Below are 12,948 nucleotides of genomic sequence, written 5' to 3' on the forward strand. Positions count from 1 at the left end.
AATCCAGATCCTCTGCCCCTACCCAGACTCAAACACAACTGCTCCCACCACAGCCCACCTGCGCACCCCACACATATCCTTGAAGTGCAGTCTTCCTCCTATCCTTCCCCAGAAAGATTCCCTGGTCTGTGGGGTAGCAAGTGTTGGGGTGGTCTCTCCTCCCCTCCCATGCTTCTAGATTCCTCTATGGGGTCCCAATTTTGTTTTTGGAGTGGCAGCACGCTCACTGCCTTTTTGAGTACTGTATGCCAGTGGGTTTGCATGCACGCACCTGGAGGAGGGATGTGTGGGCATGAGGGGTGTCTGGACAAGTGGACTTACTTGCCCACCTGGGGCACATGTGGGCACGCTGCAGTGGAATATACATTGCCTAGGTTGTGACTGTGTGTGCCTAGGCACAGGCGAATGAGCCCATGTGGGTGTTCATGAAGGGCCTGCCCCCTGCATGTTTGGGGTCTGTAGAATGAGTCCCCATTTCTCTCCCCTTCCCAAATAACTGCCACCAACTTCAGTTCAGACTCCTGGGCCCCAGGTAAGGGGCTGGTGAAAACCGCCTCTGACTGGGAACAGAGACACCTGAGTCTCAAGCCCCACCCAGGCTGCTAGTGCCCTTGAGCAGGCATCACCCCACCCAGGCAGCAGGAGTGTCCTCACCCAATGGGATAGGGTGACATGGGGGAGGAGGTTTGAAGTGGGGAGAAGGCAGCAAGGCTTTCAGCTCTCCAGATGGGAGGCTCATTGCCCTAGCACTCAGGAGGTTGTAGGGAAGGGGGACTGAGCCAGGACTTGGCACTGACTACAAAGGGTAGGGGGCAGCACCCAGCACTCCCGCCGCAGCAGGCCAGGGGAGGGGCTGTGACGTTTGGTGGCCTCATGCAGCTGAGAGGAAGTAGCTAATTGCCAACCTGATGACTGGCGGCTGAGGAGTGGGGTGATGATGCCACTGGCAGAAGCAGGCGCCCTGGCCCAAGGAGGAGGCCCTTCAGTGATGGAGTGGGCCTGCATTCTGCGGAGGGTGAGACTGAGGTGGCTGCAGTCAAAGGAGAAGGGGGCAGGGGTTTGTTGAGGCTGTGATCGTGGGAAAGCGCTTCTCCAGGGCTTCCCTCAGCTTCAAGGGGAAAGAGTTCAGAGGCCCTGAGGGGATGAAGGGACTTGGGAAGGGGCTTCAGGGGGATGGGTTGGGGGGAAGGAGGTTCCTATTCTTGCTCCCCTTCTGTCTATGCTCCCCCAGTGTTCCTGTCTCTCCCCTCCCCCGCCTTAGCCCCCTCTTTGTCCCCTGTGGCCAAAGCTGTTAAGGAAAGAGGGAGTGGATGAGGGTTCTTTTCACCAGAAGACCCCCAGGCACAAGCAGCCCACCTCATTGATGGTCAGAGCATCCAGAAGAAGTGGCGAGACTTCAGCTGTCCTCAAAGCAGGAAGAGAGAGTGTTTCTGGCAGAAAGAACGGCACAAGCAAAGGTTAGGCAGTGGGGTCTGGAGAGGCTGATGGAGGACTGGGACTTGGTTTCAATGGTTGTGAGAGAAGGTGGGCAGGATGTTCTGCACCAAGGGCCACACTGTCCTTCCCGGAAGAAACCGAGGGTACCCAGCACCCAGAGCTTCTCCCACATGCTGGCCACTGCCTCTGGCCCTGGCAGTCCTGGCCCTCAACTGTCTGAGCAAGCCTCACAGGATGGGGACCCCACCTCCATTATTTCCAAGTGCATCAACCCCAAAGGACTGAAGCCCTGAGTCCCAATAAACAGGTCCCATCCATCTGTAGGCCAGTCAGCTGGGTCCCTAGCACCCCCTATGGGCAGTAAGCAACACTAATGGAGGAGGAGCCTCCAGCAGCCTGGGGTGGGGGTGGGGGTGGGGGTGGGAGAGTGAGGGGTCAGGCAGGAGACACAGACTTGCCCTCTAGGAAGCACACAGACCATGCCTCAGGGAACCCCAGTGTCACAGGTCACAGCCACTGACCTTGAAGTGTTACTCTCATGGGTGAAATTTAGCCCCTGTCCTCAGGAAGCTCTCAGTCTGATGGGGCCACATATAGTGCTCTCAGCTGCCTTCTTTAGGGTGAAACTCAGCGTCTGGCTTCAGGAAACTCCCAGTGTAAGGGGAGAGACATGACCCCTGCCTTTAGGGATCGCTCAAATGGGGGAGACCCACTGGATTTTCGGGAACCATCAATCTGTTTCCAGACATGGATTAGACATTTCAGTGCCTCAAGGGCTGCCAGGAAAAACAAAATACAAGACATCCAATTAAATTGAATATCAGATAAACAACGAATAATAGTTTAGCATAAGTCTGTCCCATACAATATTTGGGACAGACTTACGCTATTTAAAGTATTCAGTTTAACTGGACCTCCTGCGTTTTTACTTGCCAAACCTGGTAACCCTAGGTGCCTCCAGTTTGAGGGGGGAGAGAGGACACCCCCTCCACCCCAGACGTGGGAAAGCAGGTAAACACCTCGGCGTGCTCCGGAGGGCAGGGGTGGGGCAGGAGGAGAGTCCTGGGGCTCCGGCTCGCGGCAGTTTAAAATTCCTTCCAGGCCAGAGCCCTAATCCCTCGGTGCACAATGGCCGCCTTCTCCCCCGCCGCCCGCGCCCACGCCCTCCCCCGCGGGGCCGTGGCAGTGCCACCAAGGGCCTCTTTAAGCCCCTTTGAAGCCGCGGAGCCCCGCGCCGCGGGAGGCCCCGCCGCTATGCCAGCTATGCCAGCTATGTCCCTGCTGCCGCCGGCCGCCACCGCTCCCCCATTAATGCTGGCTAATCTGGCTAATAAATAAACTCCCCTCCCAGCCCCAGCCCCGCGCCGACTCCTCCCTGCCCCCGCAGAATCGATGTCAGGGCTCGACTAGAGCAAGCGGCCCCACTCCACATCACTCCCTCGAGATGTAGTTGACGTTTTTTCTTATGGCTGCCGTAGGTCTGTAGCCCGTCTCTGATTCTTGGGGAGACGTGGGATTTGGGAGGTCTCCGCCTGGCCACTGCGTTTACCTTCCTCTTTTCCAGTCCACCTGCGCACCAGGGGCAGAGCACGTGGCTGGGTGAAGACGCTGGCCTGGGTACGGAGGACTCGCGGGCTGGCAGAGCGCGCGGCGGCGGCGGGAGGAGACGCAGGTCACGCCCCCTTCCCGCCGCCGACGGGGCGCGCGCGCCGAAGAGCCCGGGACAGGTGACTCCTAGAGGACTGCGTCTGCACCTCCCCCGGCGGGAGTCCCTTCTTCGCGGCCTCTGCCGCCCCCTGCGTCCCCTCCTGGGCTTCGAGAGTCTGACTCAGCCAAGCCGGCATCGCTTCGCCTCCTACAACACACCCCGAGAGCGAGGAAAAATTACAGGATTGCAGGGGCACGGCTAATGCGCTCTAATTACCCACCGCCGCTGTCATCCGCGGCGCTGAGCCAACGCGCCGTAATTAGGCCGCCGCTCCCCGGTCCCAGAACCCTCCCTTCGCCACCCCCGACCCACCTCGCGGTCCCCAGACCACTGACTGCCGCCTCCTGCCGCCCTCCGGGACTGCCCCTCAGTCCCAAGAGAGCTGTGAGGCCTCATTGGGGGGTAGAACTTGGGGAGACCGAAGCCGGCCCCTCGGCTAAACCTACAGTCCTAGAAGGTCTCTGCTGGAAGAGTCTGGGAGAATGGGTAGGGGGCAGGGACCTATTTCGTTGACAGAAACACCGAGGTCTACTGGAAAGTTAGTCTTCAGTGGGAGGAGTGGCAAAGGCACGCAGGGCAGCAGTACCCACGTTTGGGCACGGAGAAGGGAAGGGAAGCCCGCCCAGCCTGAACTCCCAGACCCGCTCGTTTAACAGTGGCTTTATGAGCAGCACAACGGGCTCCCTCCCCTGGCAGGGAAATTACCTTCTTGCCAAGAAAGGTGACATCCCCACCACAGACACGGAGGCCCCGCCCGCTGGCCAGCTGTAGCCTGCTGGTCGTAGGGAAGCTGGTGAGGAGTGAGGTGACTCTGGCCTCCCATGTCCGGTAGGGTGAGAGAGGCCCTGAAGATAGAAGCCAGGCCTGAAGGCCAGAATTAAAGGGGTAGCTTGGCCATCAGCTCCTTCCCCAAACCAGGCTCAGAGCTCTTCTCTATCAGGAATTCTTTCCTGAGGTCCAGGGGGTTGCAAAGTCATGGCCTTGGGCCACGTTTTATCTTCAGTGAGGTTTTGTTTGGCTTGCAATGAGTACATAGGTTTTAGGTTGAATGTGAGAGGCTGCAGAAAATGTGGGTTCTCCGGCTGCCCTCCCAATGAAGGTGGACCTCTGATTTAGACCGGCCCGCTGGCCTGTGCTTTCATCCTTTTCCTCAGGGCCAGGATCTTATTCCCCGTGATTGCTGCCCCTTTGTGGTCTGCATGTTTCTTGGTAAGCGTGCCCAGTCAAGTGTGTCTGGGAGCCCCCTCTTTTCTGTCATGGTCAGGTTTCCCACATGCAGTGGCCGCGGTGGCTGCACATGCTCCCGGATACCCCTCCGGCACTCCCTTTTGTCATCTTGAGTTTCAGTACGTGACTTGGGTGGCACCCTATCTTCTCCAGCAGGGATGGCAGCTATTTTTCTGCCATGAGACTAGAGGTTGCTTGAGAACAGGAAATTGGATCTCTCCCTTCAGACTGGGGTTTCACTAAGAGCTGGAGAAGGGGGGAATGTGGGAGGATTATCTTCCATCACAGGGAGCACTCCGAGGGCAAGGCTGTGTCTCCCTCAGTCTGGGGCTCCCTGAAGACAGGGCTGTGTCTCCCTCAGACTGGGGCTCCCTGAGTCAGGGTTGTGTCTCCCCTCAGACTGGGGCTCCCTAAGGATGGGTCTGTGTCTCCCTCAGACTGGGGATCCCTGAGGACAGGGCTGTGTCTCCCCACAGTCTGGGGCTCCCTGAGGACAGGGTTGCGTTCCCCCTCAGACTAGGGCTCCTTGAGTCAGGGTTGTGTCTCCCCTCAGACTGGGGCTCCCTGAGGGCAGGGCCGTCTCCCTGCTTCAGACTGGGGCCTCCCCCAAAGGACAGGGACTGTGTCTCCCCTGGGACTAGGTTCTTTGTGTCTTCTGCATCTACTGAGATTCTCATGAGGACAGGGCTGTGTCTCCCCCTCCATCTGGAGCTCCCTGAAGGCAATGGCCTCTCCCCTCAAATGGGACATTTGCACCCCACCCCACCCTCCAGCTCCCCATGGCGCCCAGGCATTCCTCCCAGGACACCATTTGTCATGCTTTGATGAATGAAACCTACTAAGAATAACTCAGTCCTTGTAGGCTCTGAAGGACAGGGGGAGGGAGAGGGAGGAGGCTGGTGATTCTGGGGGTACTGGGGGAGGAGGGACACAATCCATTTATTCAATAGCATTTCCCAGGTGCCCAGCTGAGCACTGGGGGGGAGACAGTGAGTGCCACAGAGCCCCCTACTGTGCCATTTCTGCCACTGACAGCCAGGAGTGTCCACAGGTACCCCTGAGACAGAAAGTTCAGGCCCCTGCTTCACAGCCTCCCCATCCCAGCAGTCACTCCCTCAGGGCCAGCCAGCCCCCTCCATGCCAATCATGAGCTCCCTCTGCCCCTCCCTTCAGTGGAGGGGAGACTTTGAAATCGGGTGCTTGGAGTGGGGGCGCTGCTCCCAGTGGGGGTGTGAGGAACCCACAGGATGAATCCCTGTCCCCCGCCCTCCCCCTACTCTGTTCTTCCTTACCCTGCCCCTTTCCACTCCAAAACCTCAAGCCTCTAGTTCATATTCGAGTGACCTTTCCAGTGCAACTGTTCTCAGGGGGCCCTTGGGAGTCGGGAGGCTGTGACCTTAACCCACTTCTTTGGACGGTGCCTTCCTGGCACTCCGCCCCCACCTGCCACCTCCTGAGAGGAACATTTCGGCCGGTCTTGGCAAAAACATCAGTCTATGATCCGGGCAGCCTGGTGCAGTACCAGCTCTGCCACTGACACCACTGTGACCTTGAGAAGCCATTTACACATATGGGCCTCAGTTTCTCCATATGTAAAATGACTTTTGTTTAGCTTTCCTGATTTTCAAATCTTTTTTTCAAACAATGAATCTTCTTGTTTAAATTGTAACTCATGTGGCACCTCTGTTCTCTGTGGTAACATAGGAAAAAAGTTGGGGTTTCTTTGGTCAAAATAGGGGTGGGCTTCATGTCCCAGCGGTTAGTCCATGACACAAGAATGCATACATACGTGTGCATACAGATCAGCTCCCGGGCACTGCACAGTCCACTTCACAAACGTCTGAACTCTGAAATCCTTTCCTGCTCAAACATTCTGGGACCCTGACCGGACTGGGAGCTCTAGAACCAGGGGTGCCAACAGCTGTAAGGAGGAGGCTGTGATTTCGGACCCCTGGGCTTGGGGCTGGGGCTTGAGACAGCAGGGGTTCCCTTCCACACTTGGGTCCAAAGTCACAGCCTGGGCAAACCCTCACTACCCTTTGCCCTCCCCACCCATCCAAGCCAGAGGTCAGATAGGCTTGTCTGATGCTGAGCCGCCTTAGAGGGGTGGCAGGGGCCAAATGGAGACACAGTGTCCTTCCTCAGTGGGGAGGAGGCAGCAGGTTGGGTGACAGGCTCTGGGATCTCATCTCTGGAATCCTTCTCACATGCCTCAGTGGAGGGTCAGAGTGATAGGTCGGGAGGGCCAGCAGCACCCTGCAGTGGCTGAGCGCTGGGGGCTGATCCCAGGAAGCCCAAGTCGGGCAGCATAGGTAGAGGAGACTCAGGGAGCTGCACCACTCCATCCACAAGTGTGAGAATTTGGTACCAACAGGGAACGCAGGTAGGACAGGGCCCATCAGACACTGGTGACAGGAAGGCAAGAGTGAAGAGAGGAGCAGATACAGCCCAGGGAAGAAACAAGTCACCAATAAGAGGCAGGCCTAGGCCTGGGCTCCGAGCTTGGGGCAGCAGGGCAGATCCCTTCAAGGGAGAAACCACAGATGTGCCCCAGCCTCTCCTTGATGCTGTGAGTCAGGGGTGCTTAGAAGGGCTCGTGTTCAGCTTCAAATGCCCAGGGTCATCACAAAGGAGGTGCTTCCCCTTCCCCTGCACCCCAGGCAACCTGCATCTGCATGGCCCTGGAGAGGCCATTGCTCCTGATTTCCCTTAGGGAACATGGCAGGGAGCTGCTGTGAGAGTCTTCTCCAAGTCCCCACCTCCCTGAGATGTACCATGAGGGAAGGGAAGAGATGTCTCACCGACTTCTATCCCTCCATCTCAAACAAAGACACACACACAAACACACACTCTCTCTCTCTCTCTCTCTCTCTCTCTGTCTCTCTCTCTGTCTCTGTCTCTCTCTCTCTCTCTCTCTCTCTCTCTCTCTCTCTCTCTCTCTCTCTGGCATTTGTCCCCAGGGAGTGCCTAGAGACTTCACAGCCTTGGCCCTGGAAACCCCTAGGCAGCCACTGTGTTGCCAGGCACGTCTCTGGGCACTGAGGCTGCAGCAATGAAAAAGTCAGCCAAGTTCCCTGCCTTCATAGCGCTCACATTCTAGGCAGGAAAGACAGATGATCAACAAGTGAAAAAATCATAAAGCTCAGGTCATGGTGTGGCAAGTATTAGAGTTAAGATGGGGTGGGGTGGGGGCGCTGTTTTATATGGGGTGGTCCAAAAATATCTGTGTGAGGTGGTGACATTTGAGTGGAAACCTGGACAGCAAGAAGCCAGTTGTGCTTTGAGGTCAAAAGGACTCCGAAATTTTAGTTTTTTAAACAGAAAAGGTGTGTTTACCCGTAAACATTAAAGTGCAGGAAAATTAGAACTATGCTTCTGGAGCACCTATTATATGTCTAGCACCGTATTGGAAAATTCATAGACATCATTTCCCATCGCCCTCTTCAGAACCCTCTGTGTCAAATCGCATTATTTTCATTCTACAGATATCAAATGAGAAATCCATAGAGATTATTTTATGCGTTTAATAAGATTTATTGAGTATTCACCTCTGAAAACACTGTAATAAATCCCATATGGACCCTAACCTCCTAGAGCCTACAGTCTGAGAGCGAGGAGAAGCGTCAGGGAGGGCTTCCTGGAGGAGCCAATGTCTAAATTGAGCCTGAAAGGATGAAGAGCGGGTGACAGTTGAAGTGAGTTGGAGGGGCCAGAATTTTAGGCAGAAGGAGCAGCCTGCACAAAGGCCTGGAGCCTGGAGCACGGTTCCCTGCAGTTCCAGCAGGGAAGTGAGAGTCGCGCAGGATGGCCCAGCCTGGAGTGGGAGTGGGGCAAGCTAAGGCTGGGAGTGCTGGCTGGGGCTGGGCACGAGGGGCAGGGTAGGTCTGGACTTCCTTCATAGGAGACCAAGCTACGAAAGGGTTATAAACAGAGAAGTAGCAGGGCCAGGTGTCTCTTTAAAAGGCTTCCTGTGGGGGCTGAGGCAAGGAGTGGGCTGGGGGCTGGGAAAGGGGGTGTGGCACCAGCAGCAATGAGAGACTGGTGGGCAGAAGTAAAGGACTGAGGAGGGGGTCCTGGCCAGGTTCCTGAGGAGGCTGGGGTGGTGAGTAGGACCCTGCAGGCAGGGCGGATGGGCCACCTGGGGTAGCTGTTAGGCAGGGCAGGTGAGTGGAGCCCTAGCCAGAGCTCGGATGACCTGCCTACATCCAAGTGACAGGGTTACCAATGGCAAAATGTGGATGCCAGCCAACGGCAAGGCCTATCAGGCAATTCCTACAGGCTCACACACTGCACCCACATGCACACACAGGCGTATGCACACCACACAGACACACAAATGCACATGCATCTGGCCCCACTCCCCCATCTGTATTGATAATGGGCTGGGAAAGGGCATGGGAGGCAGGGCAGAGATCACAGAACAGCAGCACCTTGCTTAGCTCAGGCCTCAGGCCCTGTGCATCTCTTTCTGGAGCCCCAGGGCAGATGCCACTCCATAGCTCAGGCGCATAAGTCCCCCAACTCCTCATATGCCCTGAGAACCTGCCTGTAGGTACCTAATCTAGGATAAGCAGACACTCTCCCGGTCACATTAACAGGGAATGCATCCCTGGGCTTCACAGCCAGCAGCAGAATCCAGACTCGGAACTGAACCTGCTGGGTGGGGGGAATAGGCCGTATCAGAGAGATGAGCATTCACAGAGCCAGTGCAAGGACTCGAACTCAATGTCAGACACTCAACAGCTCAAGCACAGTCTGGGGGAGGCCACACGTAAAAACAATTTGTGTGAACATTTCTGGGAGGAGCCTTGCCCCTCAGGGAGCAATGAGCGTGCAGACTTGGGCCGTACTAATGGGAGGGCAGAGTCCAACCAGAGAGGGGGTGCCCCCTGGGTACCAAGCTGTCCAGGCCCTCCTGGAGCAGTGGTTCCAGATCTGGGAACCTCCTCAAGGGGACAGTGACATAAAGGGTGACAGGGTGGGGAGGAGTCCAAAAACCCCATCATATGAGGAAGTGTCACAGGGGGTTTTAACCCCAAGAAAGAAAACCCTTTCTGTGGATGGTATCCCACTTTCTGTGGATGGTATCCCACTTTTACATGCTCTACATGATGCCTTTCCCTGGTCTTGAGGTTGCACTTACTAGAGGCAGCTTTGCAGTTACCCATTTGGTTGATCTGTGGAGCCTCCCTAACTAGGCTGTAAGTTTCATGAGGTCAACGGCTGTATGTGCTTTTTACCATTGTTTTCCTGGTGCCTGGCACATTCTGGAAGCTCAATAACTGTCTATACATGGAAAGAAAAAGGAAGGAGGGAAGGAAGAAAAAAGGAAGGAAGGAAGGGAGGGAAGAGGGGAGGAAGGGAGGAAGAAAGGAAGGGAGGAAGGGAAGAGGGAGCAAGGGAGGAGGGAAGGAGAGAGGAGGGAAGGAGGGAGAGAATAAGAGAGGGAGGAAAAGAGGGAGGAGGGAGGAAAAGAGGAAAGGAGGGAGAGAAGGAGAGAGGGAGGAAGGGAGGGAGGGCGGAGGGGAGCGGAAGGAAAAGGGAAGTGGGGAAGAAAGGAAGAAAGAGAGTTGAGCATGCCTTGAATGCCCTGAAGGCTGCCACACAAAGGAGGGTTAAACTGGTTCTCCAGGAGCAGAAGAAATGCCAGCAGAAGGTGAATTTAGGGAGTCAGTTTTTAAATCATCACAGTAAGAAGTCTTAAAAGTCAGATGGTCACAATGTCGATTGGATGGTCCCAGAAGACTACGAGCTTCTTAGGAATGAGTTTAAGCAGGAGCAAAAGTAGCGCTTTGCAGAGGTGCTATTGCTTCAATGAAGGAACCAATGAATGGTGAGTGAATGAATTAATGAATGAAAATTTACCAGTGACTGCTACAGAGAATTTCACATGCTGCACAGAAGACTGGAGAGCTCTGACGTTTGTCTCAGAAGTGAGTCTGTGAGACTGGCGCTATGCCAGACCCCAGGTGGGCAACAAGCCATGGGCCCTGTCCTCAAAGAGCTCAGTGAGAGACACACGCAGCACACGCACATAGGCAGGAAAGCACACTTTGAATCTCTCTAGCAATCCCAGACAGGTCATGCTGGGAGACACTCATAACAGGGCAAGGAGAAGTGTCTTGAGAGAAGCTCAGCCCTGACTCCCCTCCCCATACCTTCCCAACTTTCCCAAGGAGGTCACTTTCTAGAATCCCCTTTGGGCCACTTTCCCAGGGGTGACCCTTTGGCACACGTCTGTCCTGAGGTCATGGCCTGTCTGGCAGCCTCCTCCTCAGGGTTAGGAGTGGGGTTGGCACCTGGCCATCCTGCAGAGGCCTGGGTTAGGTGCCTCAACAGCTCCAGCTCTGGGAGGTGTGCAGGTGCCCTAGTTCCAAGCCCCCACTGGCAGGTTCAGAAATCTGAGACATATAGCCAGGCCCTGACCCCTTGCCTGCAAGCTCCCTGAGAGCAGGGATCATCTCTTACCTGCCTTGGTCTCTCAGTGCTGGCACAGCATGGGTACTCAGTGTATGTGAGGTGAGTGGAGAGTGCCAGGGCTGGCAGAGCTGCCATGAAAAGGGGTGCTGTGCTCAGGGAGATGGAGATGGAGTGCCTTCCTAGTAGGGTGCAGTAGCACTAGACGGGGACTAGGAAGAGCATGCAAGTCCCCTGAGACCCCTAAGCCCAGCACCAGGTCAGACTTGTCTTCTGTCCATGTTCAGGGTCTGCCCTGTCTCCAGCAGCCCCACTGTGGCTGGTGACCCGTCAGTGACTCACAGCCAGCTGTGGGCACAGAGTGGAGAAAGTGGCCCCCAGCTGAGCTCATGCACTCGCAATTAGCCCTCTACACCTCCTCACCACGGAGAGCCTCCCAGATTCCACGCACGCACGTCCCAGGCTGCCCTTTCCCAACCGCAGCGTGGCTCTTGTGCTTATTTTAGCCTGATGAAGCCTCTTGAAATGTCAGAGCTGCAACCAACCGAGCTAGGGATCATCCAGTTCAATCCTTTCATTCAACCAGGAAGAAAATGGGGATTCAGAGAGGGAGTAAGAGTTGTGCTTCAGGTCATACAGCTAATTGGTGGTGCAGCCAGAAATGGACTGCAGGCTTCGGGGGCCCAGATCCAACTGTCCTTAACTCCAGGGGGCAATGTGCTTCAGGTAGCCCCTCACCAGACTTCTGGAGCCACTGGAGCCAGCATACGTGTGTTTGAATCCTTCTTGGCCACTTGTCAGCTGTGAGACTGTGGGCAAGTTACTCAGCATCTCCAGGCTTCTGTTTCTCCACCTGTAAAATGAGGCTAACAGTGGCATGTCCCTCCCAGGTTGGTGTGAGGAAGGAATGAGTTCATATATCTGAACTGCTAAAAGCAGTGCCAAGCACATAGTGCACACTCAAAACATATTAACTGACATTCTTGGGTGCTTTGTGTAGTCACCAAGACTTGGTCCCTGATGTGGAAATTTTAAAATTCAGTTTTATGTGTTTGCCAATGGGCGAGCAGATTCTGGGAGACCAGCCATGTAACCAGACTTCTGGAAAACTGATGTAGTGCTACTGTGGGGACAGGTGTTGCTGTCAGAAAGACCCACAGTAGGCACAGAAACTGCCTTCCACTTTGGTAGTCACCATCTGAGACCCACAGATTTGCAGACATCGAGGCAAAGGCAGTTTGGAGATTCTCAGGGCTATTCAAGCTCGGTGAGCCTGAAGAAGTGCCCTTCTGGACTCAAGAACTGAGCCTCTGTTTCTTAATCTGCAAAATAAGGGAAATCATAGCCTCGGACTCACTGGGTGGTTGCAGGCATTAGATCAGGTGGGACAGTACCTGAAATAATCCTTTCTAGCTTTCCTCCTCCGTCTTTCTTTGTCACGACCCCCATCATCTGCTTCAGGCCAGTTGTCTCAATTCAGAGCTGCCTACCCTGGGCCCAGTTGGATAAACACTGACGAATTCTTCCCCTTCCAAGTTCCTCTTTTCCCGGTCACCAACTCTCTGATACCTCACACCAGATGAGTTATGGTCCCAGAACATGTAAAAGATTGGGGGTGTTCTCATTCTGACCCCGGAGATCCTTGTTGAATGAATGACTCAGTGAATCAACAACTGCAACGATTCCCAGAACTTCCTGAAAACTCACTCTGAGCTCTTAACATTGGGCAACACCCTGGTTTCCCCCAGAGCCCCACCACAAACCACCTCTGAGGAGAGGCGGCTCTGCAGTTGCCTCATCGCTCTTTGCTGCCTTTCATCATGCTCATTTACACGAGAACTTTCTCTGCCCCTACTGCTCCACCACCCAGTCTGGACAATCAGGTGTGTTTGCATTCTCCCCAGCAGGAAGGCAACACAACCATTCTGCTGTCTGTAACCACTACTGGCATGCCTAGTGGTCAGTCTTGAGCCCTCTCCATCTGCCCAAGTCACAACTGTCCCCCAACCCACCCCTCCCAACCTCCTATAATAGCCTGCATAGGACAACTGACTCTTCTTGCTTGCTATTCCAGCTCCACTGGATCATTAATATCACTGGGAGCCCATGACTCCCACCTAGCCCCGGCCAGCCCCACCTGTAGAGTCCTGCTACAGGTG

The 12,948-nt window shown here is 55.2% G+C and overlaps 1 protein-coding gene and 1 long non-coding RNA gene across 3 annotated transcripts in view; one reads left to right on the plus strand and one right to left on the minus strand.

Moving 5' to 3' along the window:
- The window catches only part of LOC103221443 (uncharacterized), a 36,910-nt gene that overhangs the window by 1,811 nt on the left and 22,151 nt on the right, over positions 1-12,948 (minus strand). Inside the window, exons 1-3 of one of the 2 annotated variants that reach the window (XR_012089178.1) lie at positions 2,987-3,329; positions 1,959-2,213; positions 1,357-1,430 (exon numbers count right to left, since the gene is read on the minus strand). This is a non-coding gene — a long non-coding RNA (uncharacterized lncRNA). Of the gene's footprint in view, positions 1-1,356; positions 1,431-1,958; positions 2,214-2,986; positions 3,330-12,948 lie in introns of those variants that run through there. The other variant, XR_493024.3, reaches the window with a different exon arrangement.
- LOC103221445 (uncharacterized protein LINC03040) lies at positions 734-9,776 on the plus strand. The gene is given in 6 exon segments (XM_007972426.3): positions 734-1,015; positions 1,262-1,457; positions 2,389-2,448; positions 3,002-3,130; positions 3,133-3,252; positions 3,255-9,776. Coding segments are annotated over 6 exon segments (990 nt in total). The 5' UTR covers positions 734-934; the 3' UTR covers positions 3,659-9,776.

The sequence above is a fragment of the Chlorocebus sabaeus genome, chromosome 17 (genome assembly GCF_047675955.1).
Source record: "Chlorocebus sabaeus isolate Y175 chromosome 17, mChlSab1.0.hap1, whole genome shotgun sequence".
Taxonomy (NCBI): domain Eukaryota; kingdom Metazoa; phylum Chordata; class Mammalia; order Primates; family Cercopithecidae; genus Chlorocebus; species Chlorocebus sabaeus.